Raw genomic sequence first — 26,615 nt, 5'->3', positions numbered from 1 at the left:
TGCTGCACTGTGGGGTCCCTCCCACAGGAGAGCAGTCTTCATGAACTTCTCCAGCATGAGTCTGTCTCACAAGCTGCAGTCCATCCCCAAACTGCTGCAGTGTGGGTCACTCTTCCATGCAGTGCAGTCCTTCAGGGACAGGCTGCTCCAGTACAGGAGCAGGGCCCCTCTCCCCACAAGTCTCCCATGGGCTCACAGACATCTTTCAGGTATCCACCTGCTCCAGTGTGGGGTTCCTTCACAGGCTGCAGGCAGATCTCTTACATCTCCATGGACCTTCATGGGCTGTAGGGGCAGAGCTGCTTCACCTTGGCCATCCCCATGGGCTGCAGAGGAATCCCAGCTCTGGTGCCTGGAGCACTCCTCCCCCTCCTTCTACACTGACCTTGGTGTCTGCAGAGTTTTTCTTACATGTTCTCTCTCTGCCCTTTTCCAGCCACAATTTAAACTACACAACAGCTTTTCATTTATCTTTCTTAAATATGTTGTCTCAGAGGCACTACCACCATTTCTAATTGGCTGAGCCTTGGCCAGCAGCACATCCATCTTTGTAGCTGCCAGGGATTGGCTCTGCTGAACATGGAGAAAGCTTCTGGCAACTTCTCACAGAAGCCAGTCTTGTAATCCCTCCCTCCTCCCTCCCCCAAAACCCAGGCCATGTAAACCAAATACACCTGGGAATAGGGATCAGGTGATTATTGGTGATTATTTCTGGCCCTGCCTCTTCCTCTTATTGTGAGGGTTCTACTACCTCTTTATCCCTCACTAAATGAACTGATTTGGTCTTGGGTTTCTTCTTCTGCATAGGGGCAACTACTACTGGCCCAGGTGGTTCCTCTGTTTCAACTGCAAATCAGGCCACAGTGCCTGTAGGTCTGTTTCCTTCTCTTTCCCCTGAGGGTGCTCTCTAGTATTGAACTATGTCCAGTAAAGACTAGCCAGGGCCCAGCACACTGCAATAAGTTGCCCCTTTCTCGTTGCCACAGCATGCTCCTTGCAAATATTCTGTCACTTTAGCAGGGTCCTGTAGTTGTTTAGGTATGAACTTCCAAGCTATTGGAGTGGAAAATTAAAAAAAAAAAAAACCTCGTTCATTTTTCATGCCACTCATGACTATCCACCCTTGGGGCAGAACTCTGACTGAACTTCCTAGAAATCTCGTTCTTGACTCTAAACAGGGTATGGACTGGGGAGACCAGTGAGACTTATCAACAAGAATGTGCTTTCCTTAACATCCAGGGGAAATAAAAAATTCTCAAAAGCTGTTATAACAGGTGAAGGAGGAGAAGGAGGTGAAAGACTGGGGGAAATCTTCCTACCCTGTTCCTCCTAGAGACTGAGTATGATTACTAATAGACTTCCAAAGACAGTGCCCAAAAGTAGGAGAGCAGCACTGAATACACTTTTGAAATTGCCCTCATTGCCCTTGATCAGTCATAGACTGATATCCCATTATACAGCAAAAAAGCAGCCCCAGTCCCTCTCCCTGCTCTGAAAAAGGACATCACAAGGACAACATACAGGAATATAGGGGAATATGGGACTGCAGGGGTAGGTGCCACAGCCAGGTGAACGGACCAAGCAACGTTGTGACCAGCAGCTCTGGAGTTAATGCAACAAGTGCTTAGATTGAATCTGTTTCCAAGCTGCTCTGGACAGATCTGTTGTTACCTCAAGCCTTCATGCCACACACTGGGTGCCAGATAAGGCTGTCCTGGTTTAAGAATGGTACTCCCTAACTTAATGCTCCCACTGAGACTCTCCAAACCACATGCCGCTCACTCACTGCTTCCTCCCCCTCGTTCCACCCATTAAACGGGATGGAGAGGAAAGTTGGAGGCACAAAGAGCAAAGATCACAAGTTGAGATACAAACAACTTACTGGAAACAGCTGTGAGATAAGAATTTGACCAATACTAATGACAGAGAGTGCAAGAATCACACAGAACACCCCCCCCCAGTAGACAATACCCAGCCACTCCCTCTGCCACATTGCTTGACCAGAAGGGACCCCTTTCTCTCTCTTTCTCCCCAGAAGAGACTCCCTTCCCACAGCAGTGATGTGAGTATAGAATAACCTCCAGGTCCTGGTCCATGCCTCCTGGCTGCTACAAAAGTTAACTCTCTCCTGGCTGGAACCAGGACACCTGAGAATGGTGTTTCGTTTCAGAAGGTGCAGCCTAGAAGCCAAGCTGGTGTCAGAGCAATGCAGAATGTTTTTTTGCCATCACAGTCACTACTAGAGAATGTAAGATGAACCATGCTGGGTCAGTGCACGAGTCCTTGAACACTGTATCCAGCAATGCCAAATACCCTGTATTTCATAGGACAGTGGCAGCCTCTGTAGTACATCCAGTCATTTCTGTGGTGTGGAAGTTAGGAAAAGGAAGCCTCTTCCCTATCCCGTTACATGCAAAATCACACATATATGGATAGTGGCTCATTTACAGTGTTGAACCATCAGAGATATATGTAGAAATACACTTTTTCCTGTCACAGGCTTTTGTTTTGAATTTTTATTTTGTCTGGAGTTTTTTCCATTTTCAGAATTGTGAATTTGCTTAATTTGAAGAGTTGGTTTCATATGCTTTAGCACATATAATTTGATCATGTAACTAAATCCTAAAAATGGGGGGCTTCTTTTGCATGCCTGATAATGAAATTTTTCGTCAAAGCCCATGTAATTTACATAGTATGCAGTTGTTGGAAGTGAGTTAAAAAAGGTTGTGAGAATTCAAGAAACAGTGTCAGATGTTCTGTTGGTATAAGCAGCATAATTAAATTACTTTTGCTTACATCAGATATCAATAGTTGTGGATTTGACCTAACACTGTTTTTGTCTAAAATGTACATTCTTCTACATAGCTTACTTTTGGTCTTCATTTTTGAAATGTCATTTTTGCTTCATTCATTTGAATGTCTCTTAATGAAAGAAACAGTAATAGCCTTAGCCTCACTGTAGTAGAGTTTAAGCTGCTAATAGGAATTCAGTTTTCCTGAGTTCCTTTTGTTACCTGCCTACAGTAGAAACAGATGAATTCTGATGAAAAGAAATTCAATCCAAGAAGTTTTCACTGCTCACTTTCACATCTTGTCAGATTGCTTGTGTCTCCTAGTAACGGTTTATTTTCATAGAACTGATGCACAATTTGTGTTACTGTTTTGGGTCCTACTTGCCTACAGTATGTGGTTACTGTAAAATGATTAGTTGTGTTTGTCCTGGTTGGTTTTTTTTTTCATGCTTTGATTCTAGATGCTTTTGTAGAAACTGTTTTTAAAGGGTCTTACCTTGAGCCAAAAAATATAATCCTTTTCATCCATGAACTAGACTACTACTTTTTACTTGGCCCTAATTCAAAGCAAGAAATTTGGTACAGAATCTTGATTATTAACATCTATCCGCTGTGTATGTAACTGATGGTTTTACATCATCTTAGCATGCTTTTTAACACCTCACTTGAATAAGCCTGGTATTGATGTGAAACTCTGCCACTGCTGGGTGGCTGAGCTGAGGTGGAGCAGTGAACAGAATCTCTGTGGGAAATGGCTCAGTGGCCTGTCAGGTGCATATCACAGGTCTCTTCACCATTTCAGCCTAGAAAGCTCTTTGTGTTTTAGAGTTTAAAAGCCGATTTCTTTACAGGTTAACTTTCTCAGGCATATTTACTAAAAGAGAAAACTACTGCATTTCCAAACAGCTAGCTTGTTTCATGTTTCCTGAATGACCCAAAATGATTTTTAAATTGTTAGCATGTATTTGTATTCTGGTCCAGATGATAACCATAGTTTTGTCTTTTCATTGAAGAACGTATACATTCTGTTCTGTTACAATGTATTTTTTGAATTTTTTAAAAAAATCAATAAATACTCATATGATGTTTCATTTGTAAATGTAAACAATGTTATTTGCTTATTTGAATGGTTTTCTTGAACTTCTTTAGCTGTAGGGGACACGTCTTTAAAACACATTCATTTAACTTAAATTCTTCTAAACTCTTTGTATATGATCTCAGCCATGTTCTATTGTAAGCCCTTAATATTAAATTATTGGGGCCAAGGTATAGTTAAATAGTAAAAAATTACATTTTCATTCTTTATGATTTATTATTCTAAAGACATTTGTAATTGATAAGCAGTAGCTCAGAGTCACTGAAGAACAGGTGTTTAGCTTGGATACTTTCAAAGGTCAGGCTTCAAATTACCTGTGATAATTAAACAGAAATTCTTCAAGCAAGCCTTTACAAACTCTGAATAAAGCATTTTAGTGCTTGCTTTGTATTTATGAATACTATCTATCCAGTTAATTGTTTTGCAGACTTTGCCTGGAAATGGTTTAAAGGAAAATTCAACTTTGGTAAAATTGTTATTTTTAAGTGACTATGTGGTATTTTGGCCATTGTTTTGTAACCAGACTAGGAAAGTTACAGTTATTTCTGCTGACCATTTAAGTGCAGTAAATTATTCACAGAATTTGTTCAAATGGAAACATTTAGAAAAGCTGTTTACACATGTATAACTTGAGCCTCCAGTTTTTACTGAAACAAAATGCAAGTTGCAGGTAGTCCAGTAGGAAATTCCACTGTGAATTTCCACGAAGCAAAGATCATAAAAAATGTAAAACACCAGGACTGAGTGCCCACAATCAATCCCAATACGTGGCTGTAGGCATATTTGGCTCGCTCCATTGGCACTGCTTGAAGGTCTTAACTTTTCCTGCGTAGTGGCTCCACAGCAAAACCCCACACAGGATATAGTTTCTATGTGATGTTCTCCTTCAATTGCAATGGTTACACAATTTTCTTTTCCCCTCCACATTTGTTTAGTCATTAACTGTTCCATTTTATACATGGATATACTTAACTGTTTTACTGTGTGGCATTTCTAAATGTTTCTCCTTTCCCCAGTGGCACACGTTTCTGAATGATTGCACACACAGGAGAGGTCCTGCTGGATGCTCTAGAGTCAGGTTTACTTGTGGCTCATACATGCCAGTGCATGGTTTTGAACTGTTGGCAGGACTAGACTGAAATTCAGTTTCTACACACTAATTTTGTATTAGGGTTGACACCCTAAGCTCAAACCTTTCCCTACAGTGGCCTTAAACAAAACAAAACACTCTGTGAAGGTTGCATTTGGAAATGAGTGTAGGAGTGCTTGGAGCTCACTACTGAGGTATGCATGTGAGGAGAATTTCAGGGAAATTCAGTCCTCAGTGGATTTCAAGGAAAGAGCTGTAGTTTTGGTCTGATCTGTACATAACTGGTGATTTCTCTGAGCAAGTCAGATTTTAAAATGCACCTAAATACCATTTTCAAAATCAACACAGGCCTTATGGATGCTAATAGGAAGTCAGTTAAAACTGTAAAATCATCTAAAAAGGTAGAAGCTGCTTGGGATTTTCATAAACACCTGTGCAGATTATATACCTAACCTCCACATCATTTGGGGCACCCTAATGTTTTGCAAACTTGGGCTATTTATTGGGTTTTTTAAGGGAAGGGTTCTATGCACTGAATCAGGATAGTTGTAGTTACAGTGTTAGCTGCCAGAGAGAGTGTATTTTCAAAGCTCCATGCAAATGAATGAATCAAAAGATACATTTTAACAAATCTCCAGATAAAGCCAAAGAGAGAAAGTGCAGCAAGTGCTGAAAACAGTAATGTAAATCCAGATGATACTGCTCTGTCCTTGAATGTGTTGGCTGTGGACACAGTTTATGGCCACAGTCAGTGTACTGACTGCAGTCCCAGAAAATGGGCTAGTGCTGAGGAATACAAAAGTCTCATCACTTCTTCAAAGCAGAAAACCCAAATAATAATTAAAGGCAGCTTTTGAAATTACAGCATCAGGCTTCTTGGCATCCTTAATGTAAAACAGATTTGAGAGCTATGGCAGCAAAATGTTTTTAGATAAATGGTTCTTTGAAGATACTATCTCAAAAAATCAGGAAAAATTAGCATATTAAAAAGTGAAGATGTTTGCAGGATTGTGTTAGAGAAGAAAACTTTTGAAATAAGACTGTTAAATACAATATTTATTTACTCACATTTGGAGTCAAGACTCCCTGTAATTCTATGTATGTAACTGCACATTTAGCCCCTTCCTTCCCCACAGTCCCAGAACCATTGGAGACTTCTTTCCCAGCAGGATTGACCAGATTGCAAATGTTAGTGAAATTATTCTAAAATAGCAGTGTACAGTCAGGCCCAGAGGGAACTGTGTTCAGCTGATTTGTCTTAGTGTTAACACTCAAAGGATAGTGGGAATTACTGAATTTATATTAAAAATATAATTATTACTTACTCTTTAACCCCCTTCAAATAGCTTGAGAGTGACTGTGCTGCCATATATTATCAATACATGTTTCTGTAAAACAAGCAGTGAAGTTGGGCTTCTGTTTCCTGTCCTGGTGCCCTAGATCTTAGTCAGGTGTACTGTCACTGTTTCTGCTCATTGGTCAGGTCAGTTTTTGTAAAATGATGTGTGGAATGATGTTGTGCTCTTCTTCACCAGAAGTATTAAAGCCTGGCTTTTGGCAGAAGGGTATTATCTCCTGCGTGCTTGTACTGTGCCATGCTTAATGGCCAGTACAATAATCTCAACAGCAGTGTTTGTCTCTTACCCTCGGGGAGTATAAACACCTTTAGAAATGGTTGACAAAGCCCTCATTATCTCAGTTTCTGTGTCTTCTGAAAGCTGTGGGGGTTTTTTCTAATGGGAAGTTTGCACTTTCACCAATTACCAAAGTATTGCCTGATGTTCTGATTACTATAGGCTTTTGTTGTGGGTTAACTCTGGTGGGCAGCTTAAGCCCCACACAGCTGCTCACTCTCTCCCCCCTGGTGGGATAAGGGAAAAAATCAGAAGGGCATGAGTGATAAAACTCAGGAGTTGAGATGAAGACAAAAGCTGTGTGTGCAAGCAAAGCAAAACAAGGAATTCATTCACCATTTCCTGTAGGCAGGCAGATGTTTGGCCATCTCCTGAAAGCGGGGCTCCATCACACAGTGCTGTAATGTTGAACAGCCTCCCTCTTCCTCTCCCCAGTTTTTATCACTGAGCAGGATGTTATAAGAGTGGGATATCCCTTTGGTCAGTTGGGGTCAGCTGTCCCGGCCGTATCCCCTCCCAACTCCTTGTGCACCCCCAGACTGCTCCCTGATGGGGAGGGGCTGAGGAGCAGAAAAATCCTTGATGCTGTGCAACCCCTGCTCAGCAACAGCTAAAATACTAATATCTTATCAACAGTGTTTGGTCACAAATCCAAAGCTTAGTGCTATACATGCTTTTATGAAGCGAATTGGCTCCATCCCAGACAAAACCAGTGTAATCTCCATATTATTGACACTGTGCTCAGGTCCCACGTTATCCAGTAGATTCTCCTTCATTAACCAACTCCTCTTTCCCATCCTGGGTATATACATGGAAATCATTGCCTTAGTTTATGGGTGACCCCTTTAGAAGTCCACGAAATGTCCATTGAGTCCATTTAGCCCGTGTGTATTCAATCTGTTATTCAGTCTGTATTCAACCAATTCACTCAGGACAGGAGGGGCAGTGTGATGCATGGAGTTACTGGGCACCAAAGACAGCTCAGGTTGGGTCGCTGCTGCACTTTCACATCTTGTGAGGCTTGTCCTCTGTTGTTTCAGATGGTTCCTGCTGTGCTAATTTCCATAGCATGCAACTCTCATCCTGGGTCACAACAGCTTAAAGGTATTCCCGTGACACTTTCCACCTCTGGTTCCTTTGGGCCAGGTTATAGGGTTGAACAACAGAACAAAATAGGGTTTGCAGCAATCTCTTCCCTTTGCTCCTAGCCTGGCTAGCAACAAGGGGTTCCTGCTATAGTGATTCCCATGACATGCAACTCAGCTCCTGGGTTACAAAAATTTAAAGGTGCTTCCATTACAATATTCAGGCCTCATTCCTTTGGACCAGACCATAGGATTTAGTAATTCAATGGACTCTTCCCCTTGTCCCCCGCTCCAGTCTGAGATTACACACAGAGGCCCACAGTCCACGTGAAGCAGTGTGGACATGTCTACAGACCACCGCCCTTCAGGGATGTACCTGCTCCAGAATTCCAATATCCATAGACCACTCTCCCTTTAGAGGATTGCCTGCTTTAGTATAAACTGCTCCATGGCCATGTATGTTTTGGGGTGTACCATCATGATTTTAGTCACAGTCCTGTGACATTGAGTTCCAGCCTGTCCAGCACAGGAACAGCAGCAGTGCCCTGGCCATCTGCCAGCCCATTCCTGTTATCAGTATGTTCCCAGGAAGAGCAGGATAGGATGATAAGGAGAACAGGAAACAGCAGAAGCAAAAAGCAGTCACTAGCAAGCACTAGTTACTCATCTACATCCAGGCAAGCAAGTCCCATGGCAAGCACAGGAGCCTGACAATTAATAGCTAAACAGATATAAATTTGGTATAGCATACTCTGATCACATCAGTTGTTATCTCTAACCTCTCACGCCCCACACACTGGGTGCCAGAAAGGATTATACCCTGCTGGGCAGCTCAGCTCTATGCAGCTGCTCTTACTCCCCTTCTGTGGGGTGTGGGAGAACAAGAAGGGTAAAAGTGCAGAAACTGGAGGGTTGAGATATATACTGTTTAAAAAGGAAAACAAAAACCACACACACACACATGTAAAGCAAAACAAACCATTCATTCATCATTTCCCCTGGGCAGAGAGGTGTTCAGCCATCCCCAGGAAAGCAGGGCTCCATCACACATGACAGTGACTTGTGAAGATAAACACCATTACTCCAAACACCCCCTAGCTTCCTTGTTCCCCCAGCTTTGTATGCTGAGCGTGATGCCATATGGTGTGGGATATCCCTCTGCCCAGTTGGGATCAGCTGTCCTGGCTGTGTCCCCTCCTGCCTTCTTACCCATCCCCAGCCTTTTTGCTGGTGTGAGAAGCAGAAAAGCCCTTGATGCTGTGTGAGCACTGCTCAGCAATAAGCATCGGTGTGTTATCCACACTTTGGTCACAAAGCCAAAACACAGGGCTAAACAAGCTACTATGAAGCAAAGTAGCTCCATCCCAGTCAAAACTTGTACAGCTTTTTATGCTTCAGTAACATCTTTGCCACTGCATGCCACGGGGCAGAAGTCAATAAGAGCTCATTTTATCCATGTGAACTTATAGTTACTGTGCTTGGAAGAAGACTTACACCTTTTTTTCAGGTTACTTCCTACAAAACTTACCCATTTATTCAAGACAACTACTGTTCTTTGTTGTATTTACAGGGAAAAAAAAAATTCTCCAAGAATGACAGCAAGTCAGGCAGGATTTTATTGACAATTTTAGGGACATCTCTGATTTGCACAGCTCCAGGCTACCTGATAATTGAGAGAGAGTCTTTACTTGGCTCTCAGAAACTTGCAGGTGTTCTGCTACTGAAAAGCAACTTGACATCAAATGGCTGTGTTATGTAGGAAAGGACTTCTAGGTCTCCAAACCCTGATTTACGTGACTAGCCAAAGGAAAGAAAATATGTTGGGAATGTGAAATAGAGGGAGAGATAAAACAGAACAAGATGATAGCAAGAATTGATCTTCAGAGAGAGCCTCATGTAAAAGATGAAGCACCTGGACTTCATTGCATTCTGGTTTATAGGTTTTCTTAATCACCTAACTTCTGAGGGAAGGTAGGCAGTACCACAGCTGATGGCAGTGACCCAAGGTAGATCTACAAGAAGTGGTTTTATAGTTTCCATTTATTTCAGAAACAATTCTGTGGACTGCAGACCATCTAGTTCATATTATCCTATTTTTGACCTTAAAGGAAGTCAAAATGGTGGTAGCATTCTGCAAAAAAATAAACATAAAAATCATTCTCATATGATTTTCCGTAAGGAAAGGTATGCAATGTGGAAATGTAGCCTATTTGTTCACAGAGCATACTGCAGGAGGTAGTATTCGCTGCAGCAAGAGTGTTTCCAAACTGACTCACGAGCATGCAGAATTAGGAAAACAAATGCAAATCTAGCACAAGCTATCCAACTAGCTGGCTTCTGGCCAGAATTCTATCTAAACTAGCTTTCTTCTATTCGAGCACTGCTGAAGTTTTGCTCTTCCTGTCTCCAGAAACAGCCAGGTGCCTCTTTTTTGTTTCAATTTCTGAAAGGAAAGAAGGTAAACAGAGAATCACTGGCTACTGATAGTGTGTGGGTCCTAAGGTGTGGTGTGGATGTCACCTTGGTAACATTTTAGCTTGTCTGCTTGGCATCTTGCAAATAATAGTTTGAAATCCTCCCACATATCCCTGCATGTAACTTGGTCTGTGGAAAAAATGTGAGTTATATTTTGATAGCCAATTTTAGAATTTGGGGGATTTATGTATGAGAAAGTTTAAAAGCTATCAGGATCTCTCAAAATACTGCAGCCAGCACTAAACACACCGGACTGCATTCTCTGCCAAAATCTTTCTCAGTAAATCCTAATGTGACTTGATAACTTAGCTACAGACCTTGGCTTGGAATAGAGCCCAAACTTTGAAAGACTGGAAGTTTCAGTTGGCAAAAATGTGAAGGTGCAGTGGTGAATTCATAGCAGACTAGGGTTTAGTTTTAATTATAGTAAGGGAATTCAGCTCTCAAGAAAAAACCCTTAAAAAGAGAAGCAACAAGAAAAGGTGAAGAAGGAGAAAAGAGACAAGTTAGAGTTTATTCCCCTCTCTGTGATTGAAGCTGAGGCTTTCAGAGAAGGTTTATTTAGCTATCTTCTCCTTCTTTCTCATTCAAAACTGAAACCACAATGGAGCAGGGTAATTTTTGGAAGTGAAATGGTTGTTTCTTGTTTTAATTAAAGAAGGGTGTTTCTTTATGCATACTGCCCTATTTTTAGGTTAGTGCACAACATCAGTGTCTGTACCAGCATCAGATCTCTTAGCCAATTCAGGCAGCTGATTTTCTATTCACAGTTTCACAGTGATCCTGTTCTCCCTTCATTAACGCAGCTTTTGGGGCTTTCACACATGGTTTGTAAACAGAGAATCATGAATGTTTGCTTCACTCTTCACTTCAGTGACAACCTTCATCCTGAAAAAGAGTGTTCCTGAGAACATATTTCCATTCATGCTGTTGCTAGAAAGTTATTTCAAACTCAAGCAATTTTGTCTTTCCAAACTAACCAAGTTCCTCTCTCGTGTCATGAGTTGTTCAGGTTGATACCCAAGACACAGGCTCCTCCACTAATGCTCCAAATCATGCTCATCCTCCAGGAATGTTATTAGCAAAACATACCCTCTCACCTTCCTCCTGTTTTTTAGGCCATGTGATGAAAACAGGAGATCTCAGGGTTGCCATTTTTTTCATTTTTCCTTTCACTGTGAATCATAAAATCAATTAAAGCTCCTTTCCCTGAAAGCACAGTATTTACCTGTTCTATAGGTGTATGGCAGACAAGTTGTCTCTGCAAAAAAACCTATGAGTTATAGTTTACATTCTTTTGTAAGGCTTTGCCTTGTGCTAATTTCTGAGTAATTCATTAATTTTTATCACTTTTTTATTATTTATTTGGGGGGAAGGTTGTATTAAATGTTTAAACTCACTGTAGATAAGCTACTCTCTCCTATAGCGAGAAAAAAAATACATATCTTATTTATAGAACAGAGGAAGTGAACAGAGTAGCCAGGTAGTTTTCAATGTAAGTGTGATTTTTTTTTTTTAATGGAAAGTCTCATCTTCTGATTTCAGCTTTCCTATCAGACAAACAGGTCTCTTTGCACCTCTCAGTGCCAGCCATTGTAAACAATTACTCACTTTGTATGTGCTATGCAGGGACACAAAACATTCCTGAGTTAAGATCTAACAGATGGAAGGTGAGCAATAAGCACCTTACTGCACTGATTTTCCTCTGTGCCATAATGGCAGCCGATTTTCTCTTTTGTAGAACCAAACATCACATCCAGAGGTCGGAGAGAGCTGGGTCTCCCTTGCTTGGCTGAGCATAGTACATGGCTCGGCCATCCAGTTCTCATGAATCACTGAAACAGGAGCTCTCAATTCAGAGGATATATAAATAGCAGGGGAAAAACACCCTGTACAAGCTTCTTCAACTACACTTGCTTTGCATTTAGCAGATATTTTATATACTCTCTTTGGAAACTGTATCAAATAATTTTTTTTCCCCTCCTATTTGTTCATTGCTATTTTCTGTAGATGTCAAGTATCTGCCTTACTGTAGCCAGGAGCGTGAAATACAGCCACAGTAACCTGTGGCAATGCCTTTAGTCTGCTTGTTGTTGCCTATTTATGGTGCAGTAATGGTTTATTTTGTAGTCTAAACCCTAGGACTGTATTTTAATGAAGATTTAAAGCTATGATACAGCTGCTATTCAAACTGTGTGAGAGAGGCATGTTGGAATAGCTCAAGATTTACTGCTGAACTGTCAGTGTTTAAGCTAGCAAGTGTCTTTACCCTTTGGTGCAGTAGCTACAGTGGAAACTGTACCCACTGCTGTGAAGCAGACACGGCGATTAATGAACCTGAGGCGCGCTAATCAAACATATGTTTTCTTGGCACAATGATTGTGTTATATATCACATCCCAATGTACAGGCCTTTATCTTTCCTTAATGATCTAGCAAGGGGGCTTTTTAAAATGTGGGTGTTTTTCATGCGCTCCTTAGATTTGTTCCACAGGGGGTGGCCGTTAAAAACATCTGACGGGCATGCAGTTAGCCAGCGCCCTGCTGAGATTAGTAAAATACTATATTTAGTAATCGCACTACATCAAGGAACTCCAGCATTGCAGGAAACAGTTTGATTCAATGCTTCTTTTCTGAATTTTTCTTTTAATTTTTTATTTTTTTTTTATCATATGTATTATTATTTCATCTGGGATAGGTGGTTTTTTTTTTCCAACTTGGACTTGGTTTTTGTGTCTATTTTTCAACTTTTTTTAAAATATTTGTTTAGATGATGGGATTTTTTCCTAATTTTTTTTTTTTTTTGTGTTTGTTTTAACTGAAAAAAAAAGGAATTGTAAAACAGGTAGTAAGAATGAAAAATGGTATTTGGAATCTCTCTCATACTGCTCTGTGTTGGAAGAAACTTACCTAATATTTCTTAGGAAACCTCTATGGATAATATATAATACAAGGATTCATGCTTCTAAGTACTAGAATACTATATGGTGAAAGCTGCTAAAATTGGCTTTGAGAAAATGGTTGAAATGAGCAAGTAAATGAAATTTATTTTTGTGCCAGAAGTATTTCTTCACCAATAAATAAGCATGAAACAGACTTGAGCTCAAACAGGTTTGTTTCATTTTTTCTTTAATAGCTGACATGACTAACTGTAGATGAACAACATAAAGTGGAAGATAAAAGACCCATATGGAAAAGACAGCTTTTCACCAGGATGCAAAAGGAAGTAAACTGTTTCATGAGACTCTTGTCCAAATCAAAATTGCTATTTTAACATCTGACTTCTGAGCCCATTCTGTTTTTTTTGTTGCTGTAAATCCAAAGCAGCCTATGTAAAATCTTGGAAACTATTCTGTAAACTCAGGACTAAATCGGGTGCTCTCCTTTTGCGGGGCAGATTTAAAGGAATACCATCCTTTGTTCTAACAAAATAGTCCAGGCTTGTCAATCCACAAGATTTGTGCATTGCTGAACATAATGGCATTTTATTACCTAGTTTATTTCTGTCTAGCATTCTAAGACTCCTGCTGATGCTTTGACTCAGATTAGTTTTCAGTTGGGAAACTTGAACTCCAGTGTCACAGATGACTTCTTTCTTTTTGCAATTTGTATTATTTTTTTTTTTTTTTCAACTATTAAATGTTCAAGAAAGAAAATGTTTCTCCTGACAGAAGTTCTGTTTCAAACTGTGAACATTGAGCAGCAGTGTGTGAAAAGAGTAGCCTTTATTTTTGCTCCCTTCAGACTCTTGCTACTTGTTCCTAACAGTAGTTTGGGATATTATAGTCAAGCTTAATGATTAAGTAGTAGTACAATAGGTCTCTCACCCTCCTCAGCTGTGACTCAGTAAACCACAACCCTTGTCCATGCAAAAGGATAGATGTTCAAAGTCAGACATGCATGCTGAAGGCCAGCAGACTATGCTGTTCTTGAAGTTAGGAAAACTGTATTTACAGAATAATTTCTGCAGTTTAACTATGGCCATTATCTGAAATTGCATATTAATCCAGTTTTTAAAGCAGCTTATTGCAATATAAATCCTGAAATATTTTTGCAGTTTCCATCAGAACACTTGCAAGTAAGGAGGGGTATTATAGTAAAGGTAGATTGAAGAGGCATCTTTATATAAATATGAGAGAAATGGGAAATTTCCTGCTTGAGAAGCAGCATTATGATAAAAATACCCCAAAATGTAATTTCCTATGCAGTTTTATGCAGTAAAAAGTTAAAAGTTCTGGCTCTGCCATTCCCCATTCAGATGTAACATTGTACACATTCATCTTATATCTTCCTTTATGTATAGCTATAAAAGCCCATCAAAATATTTGCATCTCTTCAATAATTTAAAATACTAAAAACAAGGGACCAAATTTCAGGATAAGTTGTTGTTTCAGACCTTCACATAAGTTTCTATATACACACTCCAATGAATGGTACCCGTCCATATATACTCATATCATGCTGCTTGTTCCTGACTGAAGCAGTCTGTAAAATGAATATACACTTACATGTCATGTGAATATGGATACATGTGTGAGTAAATCCATGGCATTGCAAAAAAAATATACTTGTAGAATTTATTTCAGTATTTTGATGTCCGGGATGCCCTTTGTGGTTTACGCACTGAGGTTTTGTGCCCTGCCCACACAGTGCCGTGGAGTGCTGTGTTTGGGATTCTTGTGCTGGCTACACATGATTTACCTCAGGTGTATGTAGTTACCAAGAGAAAAGCTGGCAGTGGTGTGTGCTTTTCCCAATAAATGAGCAGTCTCATTTAGAATTATTGCTAGGATCTTCTTGTGGTGACACTGCTCTGTGCTGTGTAGACAAACTTTGGAGGAGAATTACATGTAAATCGCTCATAATAGTCTGAGGCTGGAGTCTTGCATTTTACTCAGAAACTTGCACAACTCTTTCTAGAGACATCTGTATGCTGGCCATTGTTTTCTAACCAGATCCTAATTCTTTTCCATCAAATCTCTGCTTACATGTTATCTAAATAAAACATTCTGAATTTTAATGAGTGAAATTTCATTGCTGCTAATCCTTAGATGCACTGGGCTAATCTGTGAGTATCCCTTAATTATAAAAAGTGAAGCCGGGAAATTAGGTCCTGGACATATAGAGTAATTATTTTCATAACTCTTTTGTTTTTACCCTCATAACATAAGGAAAGAGAAAATGAGGAACTGTGGTTAGGCCAGAGGCCTTAATGATGCTTTATAGCCCCAGCACTGCCAGTCAGTCCAGTCCAGCTTGGATGAGTCATTTAAAGTCTGACCACAAAATGTCCATACCTGCCTAACAGAGGTATGGTGAGATGGGCTGTAGTTAAGCACTCCCGACTCTTTAAGGCACAGAGGAACTTAGAAAAGTGTTCTTTTTGTCATTATGACTCTCAATAATGGCTTCGTAATCACCATCAGAGCATTTGGCCAGCCTTCAGTCATCACCCCTTGATCACAGATACTGACTCAGGTATTTGCTGTGCTCTGCTTTAAAAGATATGATATTCTTGAAAGAGTTTATAGACCTTCAGATTCTTCCCACACTTAGTAATAATAGCATGGACATATAAACTGAAATATTTGTAACATGCTGCTGGCCAAAAGCCAAGAACTATCTGCTGCTATTTGGGCTGTTTGATAATTATTTGACTACTATTATTTCTTTCTGAGTGCCTATTTTGGACATTCTGCTCTAATAGGTAAATAAAAAAGCTGCAGATTTTGGCTCGTAGATCAAACTTGAAGGGGAAAGGAATAATGTAGTGTGAGAATGTAGTAACTGGACTGATAAATAACAAAACAGGATTAGTGGGAAATTGCACATACGCATGCCAAATGTCGAAGTCTGAATGTTTCTTCTGACTGCACAAATCTGTAGACTAGAGAGATTTGATGAAAGGACAAAGTTGTATTTGTTCCTATTTAAAGTCCAGTCTTTTGTCTTTTATATCACTATTCATATCATTAATATAGAAAGTGTTTATTTTGGTTCAGCTGAAGAGCTTCAACAGAGCAAGAGATAATTAGAGATCTGCTGTCTGAGAAATTACAAAAGAAGGCCTTGGTATATTGAGATGAGGCCAAAAGTGCATAATGAAATCCTTTTGGGAAAGTTAAGCCTACAGAGACACCAAAATTCTGAATTTATTGCAATTTCAATGTGGGACTCCAAAAGGGATGTGAGTCAAACCTGCTATTGAAAATAGCAGTGTCATTGAATACTTTTTCCTCTGGCTATCTCCTGTTCTTTCAGCTTGTTGGTCATTCTTTATTCCAGTGGACACTAGTGGATTGTATGCTCATATTATTCTTATGAAAACTAAGCCTACAAATATGCTGTGCAGCTCAGAAAGTGCCATTCTCCCATTTCTACATATGTGCTTTTCTTAGCCACCAGATTTTGCCCCTTTTGCAATGTCATTCATATTTGCAGCAAAGAAACATCCTCTTGGTCTTTGCTGCCGCATTTCTCACATCACATTCCCACAGCACATACTCAGCAGAAAATCTACTTTGCAGCTAGTTGTGGAAGCTTGATAAGCCTTTGTCATAACAGTAGTCCCTGACATTTAAAGGACTTCAGTTTATATTTGTCAGCCAAATTTCATACCTTCATACCTCTTTCAATTAATCAAAGTTAAACCATTGTATATGTGAAGGGGCCTCTTGTGGTTTCTAAGTAAGTAGTATGGCTTTTCTGGCAGAGAGCCACAAGCAATTTAGTAGGCACATACTGTGGGGGTTGAGAGGAAGAGAGACAGGAATAATCCAGAAGGCTTTAAGAAGGGCTGAATGAAATCAGTATTTCTGTACACAGTACAAGACTTTTGCATTCTATATCTTACTTTTGGCCATGGCAAAACTGTTTCAGCGTGTTGTCGTTTAAGTAATTTTGAAACATAACACCATCTTTGTTTTCCTCTTAACCAGTTTTGCACTGGTTTTACTTCAGTTGAAGCATTCCCAATTGCACCTGTGGCAGAGAAGAGTCAGGCAGGAGGGATTTAATATACATGCTTTACAATTGTCATATTGTCACTAAACTGTTTTCACAGGAATAAACCTAATGTAGTTCCTAGCTGTCTTCAGGAATAGCAGGATTTGTTTTTTAGCCTAAAAGTCAGGATGAGGCTTTACCATGTACCTTTTGTCTGAGAGCTCTACAGCTGTAAATAGATACTAACATAAAAGGTCTGTCTCCAGCAGAGCTGATCTCTCTTTCCAATTCTGACAGGGGTCACATAGTCAATGTAAATTACCACCATAAACTAAATTCCACCTCTCCTGTAGAACAAAGTGCCTGATCTGCCTGCCTAGAAGTCAGGAGCTATGCAGAGAACTGTAATATTTCAACAATTCAGCATGAGTGGCAACCTGTTCTTAATAATGAAACACTAGCAACATTTAATTTCATTTTGTTTCATCATGTTAAAATCCATCTTTTCTTTAGGGGATTTAAAAACCAGCTGAAGGGAACCTGAAGACAAAGAGAATAATTCAAGTAGAAGCACTATCTTCCTCTGTATTTCATGCAAGTTCAGGTTCAAGATGCACATCTTGATGCCTACAGGGAACGAGTTACTCTTAGAAAAGGATAGTCTAGACACCTCAAGAAGAATGTGATTTCTCCATTTTATCTGTCATTTTGATTTAATTGAAATATGTACTATAATAGTAATGTCAAAAGAGTTAGTGGATTTTACTAGAAATGAAATTACAATCAGAAAATTTTAACTATTATTGGCAATTTTTTGGAGGCTGTAATGATTTACTTGGGTGTTTTATAACTAAGCTACAATATGCTGTTAAAAATGACACGTAGGTTGCAAACTTCAACTTGAAGCTAGTTTCTTATATAGACACAACATCTTGAAGTCAGTCTGAAAGATGTCAGAATCTCAAGAACTCAGCAGTTCAAAAATTATGCAACAGGCATATAATGGAAACTTTGGCCCCAGTTCAGCATGTGACTATCTAGACTATTTTACACACTCCTTTTTTGATATTAAAGATGAATTCAGTGTAAATGTCTGGAATTCTTCTTACAAGCTTGTTGAAAAGGGACAGTATTTTAGCATGACTCCCTTGTGCAAACCTGGTGTTTAGCAGATTACGTATGTTATTCTGTTATAGGTACACTACAGTGATAGACAAAATGGCAAAGAGTGTATGACCTGTTTGACACTGTCTCCTGTGCAGATGACTTTCCAAGGTATCGGAAGCTCCATTGAAGCCAGCCATGACCAGGTATAATACCTTCACCCCACACTCTTGTAATTTTATTAATATCTGGTAAGGCCAGAATGTCAGCATTAGTAAATTTAAAATTTCGACACATCTTGTGCTTTTCATATGGCATGCTCTTGTCACAGGGATTTGCCTCTCTTGCCTACTAAAATACTAATTAGATCTAAAGAGTGAAATGAAAAGGAGACAAAACTATATTGCCTTTTACATATTTCTAAGACATATTAGGAAAAAGCCTGAAGAGCTTGCTTTGGTTTTAAAGTCAGATGTAAGGTTTCTGCAAAGGTTTTATTTGCTTTTATGTGTGTATCAGGTCTTGTCTATTCTGTTTTTGTCAGAAGATTATGAGTAGTTGGAAAAGCAGAGAGATGAAGCCATCATCTCTAGCCATCATCTGTCACAAGAAACTGGCAATTGAGAGGGGAAAGGCATTTTTAATCAGACTTTGTAAAACTCCCATTTTGTTTGGCTGTTGCTAAAACATTTAATTCAAGCTTCTGGCAAAAAGCCAGAAGAGAAAAAAAAGGCTCAATGTTAATCATTTATCACCCTGTTGCTTCAGATGGGAACTGAGGGGGACTTCCATTCTTGTTGTCTTTTCCTCTACCACTCATATGTATAAAAGCAAGACAAGACTTTGATACTCTGAAAGTATTAAAAGCAAGAAGGAAACAAGTAGAAGAAAGCATTAAACCAAACCTTGCACCTTTCATATCTTCAGTAGATTAGAAAAAGTTACCATGTTTACTTGCTTTTGCAGGTTATCTTTAAATGGTACTGTGTTCACATTTGCTGTACATTTTATCAGACTCTATGCAAAATCCTCTAAGAAAAAAAGGAAAGTTGCCTTAAGAATTGGCAGAATTAGTTACTTTTGGGGAAAAGTTTCAGACACTCTTAGCCATGTTTTTGTTTGGTGGGTTTTTTATTGCAAGTTCCTAAGTTAGTTGTTAACATAAACTAAGCCCATTAGTTATTTACATGGTAACATGAGGATACTTCCTGCCCTTAAGTGTTTGGTGTTTTACAGAAATGGAGAGCTGTGGTAAGTCAGACCATACTTTAACATTCAATTCTCATTTCATCCAGCAACTTGTTTATGCTGCTCTAAAGCTGCTCCATTTTTCTTTCAGTAAAGATAGGGTTTTAAAATATAGTTATAACACAAGTATGATATTTAGACATTTCAATGAATTTAAGGTGGTCCCTGTCAATTTGGTAACAACTACATTCTGGGCTACCAGCCAGCTTGGCCTTTGTCTTAGCATTTATTTAGGCTAGAGTATGATATGTAAACAGAAAAAAGACTCTGTAAGCAAAAAGCACATTTAAGCCATCCAAATAATTATATATTTAAGACCTCTAGATGAAAATGCCATATTGAGCCTGCAAAGTCAAGCACCCAGAAATTAGGAAATTCCAGATTATGTGCAGCATTAGTTTCACCCCAAATGTACCCATTCAGTGCTCCAAACAGGATATTCTTCTGAGAAGAAAAAAAAAATTGCGTAAAATCACACAGATAAAGATTGTATCATAGCACATTCACAAATAAGTAGAATTTAATTTGCTTGGGCCATTTTGTAGCTGGAATTTCCTCATCTTGTTTCAATTTGAAGTTTAAAAAATGTTCATAATTGGTTTTAGTTACGTAATTTTCCACAGGGTTCTTAAAATGGAAAGAAAAATGTTTTGTTATTGCACGATGGGGTGGTTGTTGTGTTACTGAACCCACATCACTTGTGCAAAGATTTCATCTGAGCCAAGAGAAAATAAAATAATAATCTGAAATGCCAACCCGTGGCTCACAAAATAGATCCACTCACTGGACAGGATGCACAAATTTCTGCTCATGTCTTTCCTAACTGTCAGAGGGAATTTCATTTTCTGGGGAAAAGGGATGCTATTGGTGGGTTGTGTTTGATAAGGGGGTAGCAGGACTAGATTAAAGCATCATTTTCCATCACCTGAATAAATAGAGAAAAAGAATCATTAGCAAGTTAAGTGTTTGTCAGGCACTGGAATTAATGAATTAGTGACAAAATTAGGGCTATTAATGGACTAACTAAAAGAAAATTTCCCTTTTCTCTATTGTTCCTGTGTGCTTGGTATGTTTTTCCTTGTTTCCTACAATTTTACACACAGTAGGTTGATTTTATGGTTTTTACTCTTTTAAAAATAGGATACAGAAATACTGCACCTTTGTCAAACTGAACTTTGTTTTAAAGTGTCAAATAAGTGCAAGATGCTATGTATGCTATAGAACTTGAATTTTAGAAATTCTTCTTTAACTTTTGTAATCTGTGACTTTTAAATCGTGTCTGTAGTATTTTGTGGCTATTAGTATGGGCTGATCACCTGGAAGCCTGTGATTTCAGTGGAGGGATGGTGATTCGTGCCTCAGTAGTGAGGCATGGCATAGTTTGACATCAGGAATTGTCGGCTTCTGTGCTTAGGAAGATCATTTTTCTCACATTCGTCTTAAAATATTGATTCTATAATTTCTAGAGGTATTTTTATGGAACACTTTAGGAATGAGACTCTGGAATATTTTGGGGGGAAAAGGGATAAAAAGTGCTGTGTGAGAGTATCTAATAAAAAAGCTATTTGTCACTATATTGTGGCAGAAGAACCATAGGACTGTGGTATGTGGAAGCTGATCAAAAAACCCCCAAAAAACAAAAAAGGAATAGAAATGAAAAGGGGGAAAAAAAAGAAAACTATGTTGCCAGTGGCATCTCCAGCACTATAGAATACCTTTTAGATTGGAATTGTCTTTTGTAATGTGTCTCCCTACTCATATCCAGTGGGAGATTTGTTACCAGCAGATACCAAAGTGGTTACAATCCTACATAAGTACATTATCTGGCTGTTTCAAATATGTCAAGACTTGACACTGCAGTTTTTCAAGTCTCTTGCTCTTTTCCTGTACTCTGTAGGGAGTTTTCATTCTTTAGATTGGTTTAGCCTGTGATTTTAATGAGTTCAAATATTTTCCCCACATTCTTCATGTGAGCAATTTCAGATTAATATAAACATATCTGACTGGTACACTAATTAGTGTGCATTTTGAATGTCTGATTGACAAGGCATATCTCATTTGGTCATGAAGCAGTATTGTGGAAGCAATTGCTGATCTTCCATTTTTCCTTTGACAAAAAGAAAAAATGGGAAACATTCCTAAAGCACCACTGCAGTCTATCCTCCACATATTTTGCTGTGTTTTGCATTCAGGTATGCCAACCTCTTTTATAAAAATTTAATGGGGTTCATAATTTTTTTTTCCTGAATTATTTCTTTCTATTTTTCTGTTTCTTATTATCTGACTAAAACTCTAAAATTCATTTTCCTTAACAGCAATTATTCTTTGGAGGTTTTTTTTTTCAGTAAAATTTAGTTACAAGTAGCTATTAGTTAAAATGGTCACCACTTTCTACTGATTTTCTCAATAAAAGCTGAATTTTTCCTTAATGGTAGTAAAGCCTGGTGTTTTTTACATTGCTGTGGGACTGGATACAACCTATCCTCAAGGCTTATGAGGGACTTCAGGCATATATTGTAAAGCTGGGGAAAAAATTGAAAATGGGTGATTTAAAGTAACAGAAAGGAAATCCAGATAGTTTTTTTATTTGTGTCACTGAGAAAATTCAAGATATGAAAAGTAGGAGATAGAAAGGGAAAAAAATCATAGATAGAAGGCTATATAAGCAAAGAAATAGATGGAATGAGGCAGAAAATGAAAGTGCAGGGAAACGGGACAGTGGATGTCTGAAGGCCACAGAAGTGGGATAAAGAGAGAAAGTTAGAGTTATGAAAAAGGAGTGATCAAAAACCCCAACAAAAAAAGACATCTTGTTCACTGCTGCATCTCAAACTACTGAAACCTGAATTTCTTGTTACTGCTACAAATAAATATCTCCCAGTTTTAGTGAACTGTGACACATGGAGAGTTCTTTGAATTCTTGAGTGCAGGCACACTAAGAACTGTAAGTTAGAAGATGTAATGCTTGCAATTGAAGGAAATGGAGATTTATGTTTTCCCTGGAGGACTCTAGGCAATACCTTAAAGTTCTGATAGATGTCCTGCACTCAACAAATATCACTGGATTCACTGTAAGGGAAGATAGGTTGAGTTTGATGCCCTATGTCAAACAAGACAGCCGTGACATAGGTTCAATCTAAGGAGTGACATACTTCTGCTATGCCATGAACAAGCCAGTGTCAAACTCAGCTTCCATGTTTACATATATATTTTAGAAACTTGCAATGTTGCCATCTTTGGTGGCTTTATAACAATTGTTTTTCTGGATGTTACAGCTCTGAGTGACTGAGTGTTTTGGGGTATCACACTCCTGTGGTTGTCATAGCTGCGAAGGAATAAACATCCTGGGTGTGTTCTTAAGGCTTACTGAACAGCAGGCAAATTGAAAATATGAACATTCATTTTTAAATAAAATTATTTAAAAGTCACTGCTAGTGATGAGAAAGAACAGGGGCCTCTTTTGAGATTTTTGAATGCTTGCCATGGAGTACTCTGCCTGTACAAGTGAATTTTTAATTCCAAGTAACTTAATGTTCATTGAAGAGTGACCAGTTCTCCACTTGAATTTCAGGAAGCAGATCAAAGAGTAATGCAGTTTCTTAAAATCTCATTGCTTTAATACTTTCTGATGTTTTTGGAAGTTTTAACCACATGCATGTTTTTTGGAACTGGCAATACTGTCCATTTGTTTATTACTGAGTTCAGCTGTTTACTTCACCTAATTGTGCTGTTAAAGTGATATCAATGAACATTTTATTCCTATATTTTTATTCCTTGCTTTCTTAATGTTATCTGTTATATTTATGCTGAATATTAGACAGTAGTTTTAGAATTCTTCTGCACTTTGCAGTGTGCAGAATGGAATAGTTGTATTTTGCAGGAAGATACCAATTGTTTAATGTTATATTTAACCTACCACAAATAACACTTTTATTTTCAAGTATAAAAATATCTGGAAAGAGAATGAGCAGGGGCAGAAATTGTAGAAGTGGAAGAGCTACTGCTAAGATAGGCTTGATCAGAGAGCCCAGCAGGGAGGGGATGTACTGAAAGGAAGATGCCACGCTCAGCAGTTTCAGAAATCACTGATGGAAAGCTTGGCAGACAGCAGTGGCAAGCAAAGTGCAATGTGGTCAAACCATCATTGCTAGTCTGCAAGCAGACATTTCTGGGCAGAGTTAACAGAGACTGGGGATGCCCAGATGTGAGCAGCTCCTGATGGCATTTGAATACAGGAAGGGCAGGAATAGTTCTCAGGGAACAAAAGAGATGGGTGATAGGCTCAAGAGAAGGTGCTTGGAGCATTAAGGTTTGAAAAGAACTTTGCACTATGATAGCAAATGCATCACACACATGAAGCTCCACATCTCTGTTATGGTCTGAGAATTGGTTGTAGAGCATGCTCAGGAGGCAACATCTAGGGAATTTACAGAAGCCAAAATAACTAAAGGTGTAGTCAGTGAGTATGCAGAGGACAAGAATTTGTCCAGTGCTGTAACCAGAAAAGATAAATGGGGTTGTGTTTCTTGTTAAGATACCTTTCCAGGTCAGAAAATCAGATGATTTACTGGACACTACATTAATTTCCAATTAATTTTTTTTTTTTTTAATGAGAAATTAGGATTTTCTAGATTTTGAGATTAACTTCATAGTGGGTTGTTTTTTTTTCTCCTGCGTATGACCAAAAAAGTGAAAAAAATGTCAAGGTTTTCTTTAAAAAATACATATATCCTTTTTTGTCTTTTTTTTTTTTTTCCTTAGGTGATATATGCTTCACTTGTCAGCTTATTTCCACTTTACTTATTGTAAATGTGGTTATTTCTTCAGGGTGGCTTTTTCAATAAAATGACAAAATTTTAGTTTTAATAAGTAAAAATTTTCTAGCAGTTTTCCCAAAGTTTGGCAATTCCATTGCAGCCCCTTCAGCATCAGGACTTCTACCTGATCTTATGAAAACATCTCACACAACTAGGTCTCCTCTTTCAAGGGAGGGGGTCTCACTGTCTGCTGCCCTCTTTTTGACAACTCTGTAACCTTCAGGGGTGGGTGAAGCATGACCACAGCTGAGTGCCCAATGCTCCAAAAGAGCCAGTTCATGTAGGACAGAAATTTAAACTTTTGATGTATAGTACCACATTTCACTCTTCTGTTCTGTCTCTTAGGTTGATGCTGCAGTAAGGAGTCATCCCATCAGGTTTTAGTTAGGCACACTGGATTGTTGTCTGCTATTTGATATTTTACCTCATCTGTTGTGCTCTCCACCACTGTGTGTGGAAGTATTGGTACATTCTCTCTGTATTCTTCATCTTCTGTTTTGCATTATGTCAGTCTGGATGTACGTGACAGAACATTTGCTTTTCCCTGGCAGCTGCTAAAGTTTTCCTTGATGAGCCCAAGATCAAATGCTTGTATTTGTTCAGGAAGTGTAATCTTTAATTTTCAAAAAGTGGGTTACTAATTAACTGCTGAATGGGGAAAAAAATGCAAACCAAGGCATGCCTATCTCCTTGCCAGGCTCTTTCAGTCCTGTCATTCAGGGCTTCCTGAGCAGATTCCTAATGTGACTGCTTGTTGCTGAAGATGCATAATGGGATTTTTCAGTGCTCTGTGTATGCATGTTTGTTTACACAGCAATGTCAGCAGGGTATGAAATGCTACTGTTGCAGTCTCTGTCTATCTTACACGCTTGGCGTGTAACTCGTAACTAATGACGAACAAACACCATGTATGTTTTTGGGACTGTGTTCCTCTGTTGGAAAAAGAGAAAAAATGTGAAATATCCTCCTGACTTCTATTGGTGAGGTTTCACAAGAGTGGTGAGGCTCACAGGATCACACAGTGGTTGAGGTGGGAAGGGACCTCTGGAAGTCTCCCTGTCCAAGGCCCCTGCTGAAACAAGGCCATCTAGAACAGCCTGCCCAGGCCGAGTGGAGGCAGCTTTTGAGTCTCTTAAAGGTGAGACACTCTGCCTCGGTTGTTCTTTCCCATTTACTTCATCTCCTGTCCTGGCTGCTTCCTTAACTGCTGAGATAGGTGTAAACAAGCTTTTATCCAGCTCAGTGAGTTGAACTGATCCACTGGGGCTTAGATGAATGTCACTGCTGAAACAAGGGAGACACCAGGACTGCCCACCCAAGAGGAGAGGAGAGGGAGCCATCCATTTCCACAGCAGCAACCTATTGGCTCAGCTTACCCACCTTGTAAAATGTCATTTTAAGGGGATGAGGCAAAAATTAACGGTACAGAGAAGTTAATTTCTTGTAGAAATGTTTGTCTTCTTTAGTACCCTTTAAGCTGTTCACTGTGCAGTAGCATGACCTGGCACAAATAGGACATCAGGAATGGCACATGGAGGGAGGAAGAACAAGGCTCTAGCAGCCCTGACCTGCAAAAGTTTAGTTGTTTTGGAACTGCACCCTTAGTAGCTGCTTGCATTAAAATACCTTAGCAAGCTTTCAGTGCAGTGTAACATGTGGAAGTGGAAAGAGAAGCATTAACAACATACAATGAGCCAACCTTCCATGGACCACAGGCCAGCAGTTTGCTATCCTACGTTTGCAATCTGGTTTTGGTTTGGTTGTTTTGCTGTTACTTTAGGCTCAGATGGACAATGGTGGAATGCAAAAATCTTGAATTTTCTTGCTGCTGTGGCTGTTAGGAAAGGGAAGAAGCTTAAAAGGGAAAGGTATTGGAGAAGTTTGGAAAAGTTAAAAATGTCAGTTTGCTGCCTTGTCACGCTTCAGCAGGAGATTCAGCCCACTTGTATTATCAAGAAATCTAACAGATTTTTCCCTGTCAGGGAAAAACATGGGGAAGACAACAGAGGTAGGTTCTTCTCCTACTCAGCAGCTAAAAATGGATAGGCATACACCTACTGGACGAAAGTTAGTAACAGAGATAGAGGCAAAAATCAAGTGGAAGGAGACCCACCCCCAAGTAGCTTGTCTTGCAGTTGGGATTGACAAAGATCTAGATTTTTCATTTTAACTCCTGACAGGCAGCATTTTAATTTTAGTACTTTTCTCCATATTAATTTCTAGGTCTGGTAAAGCCTTTCAAAGTTATGAATTAAAACTAACATTGAGTCAAAGCCCAGCTTTTGTAGGCACCTCCATTTTAGACATAGAAGACATTAGAAATATATACA

At 39.1% G+C, this 26,615-nt stretch overlaps 1 protein-coding gene across 4 annotated transcripts in view; it reads left to right on the top strand.

The window, feature by feature from the left end:
* Positions 1-26,615, top strand: part of STAU2 (staufen double-stranded RNA binding protein 2) — a 176,096-nt gene that overhangs the window by 92,092 nt on the left and 57,389 nt on the right. For 3 of the 4 annotated variants that reach the window (XM_015617024.3, XM_033512296.1, XM_015617023.3), the window contains exon 13: positions 18,313-18,426. The exons of the other annotated variant lie outside the window; for it this stretch is intronic. In XM_015617024.3, coding sequence (XP_015472510.1) covers positions 18,313-18,426 — 114 coding nt within the window. The remainder of the gene's footprint in view (positions 1-18,312; positions 18,427-26,615) is intronic. 4 annotated transcript variants of the gene reach the window in all.

This window comes from Parus major, chromosome 2 (assembly GCF_001522545.3).
Source record: "Parus major isolate Abel chromosome 2, Parus_major1.1, whole genome shotgun sequence".
NCBI lineage: Eukaryota > Metazoa > Chordata > Aves > Passeriformes > Paridae > Parus > Parus major.
This window is presented reverse-complemented; position numbering and strand designations above follow the sequence as displayed.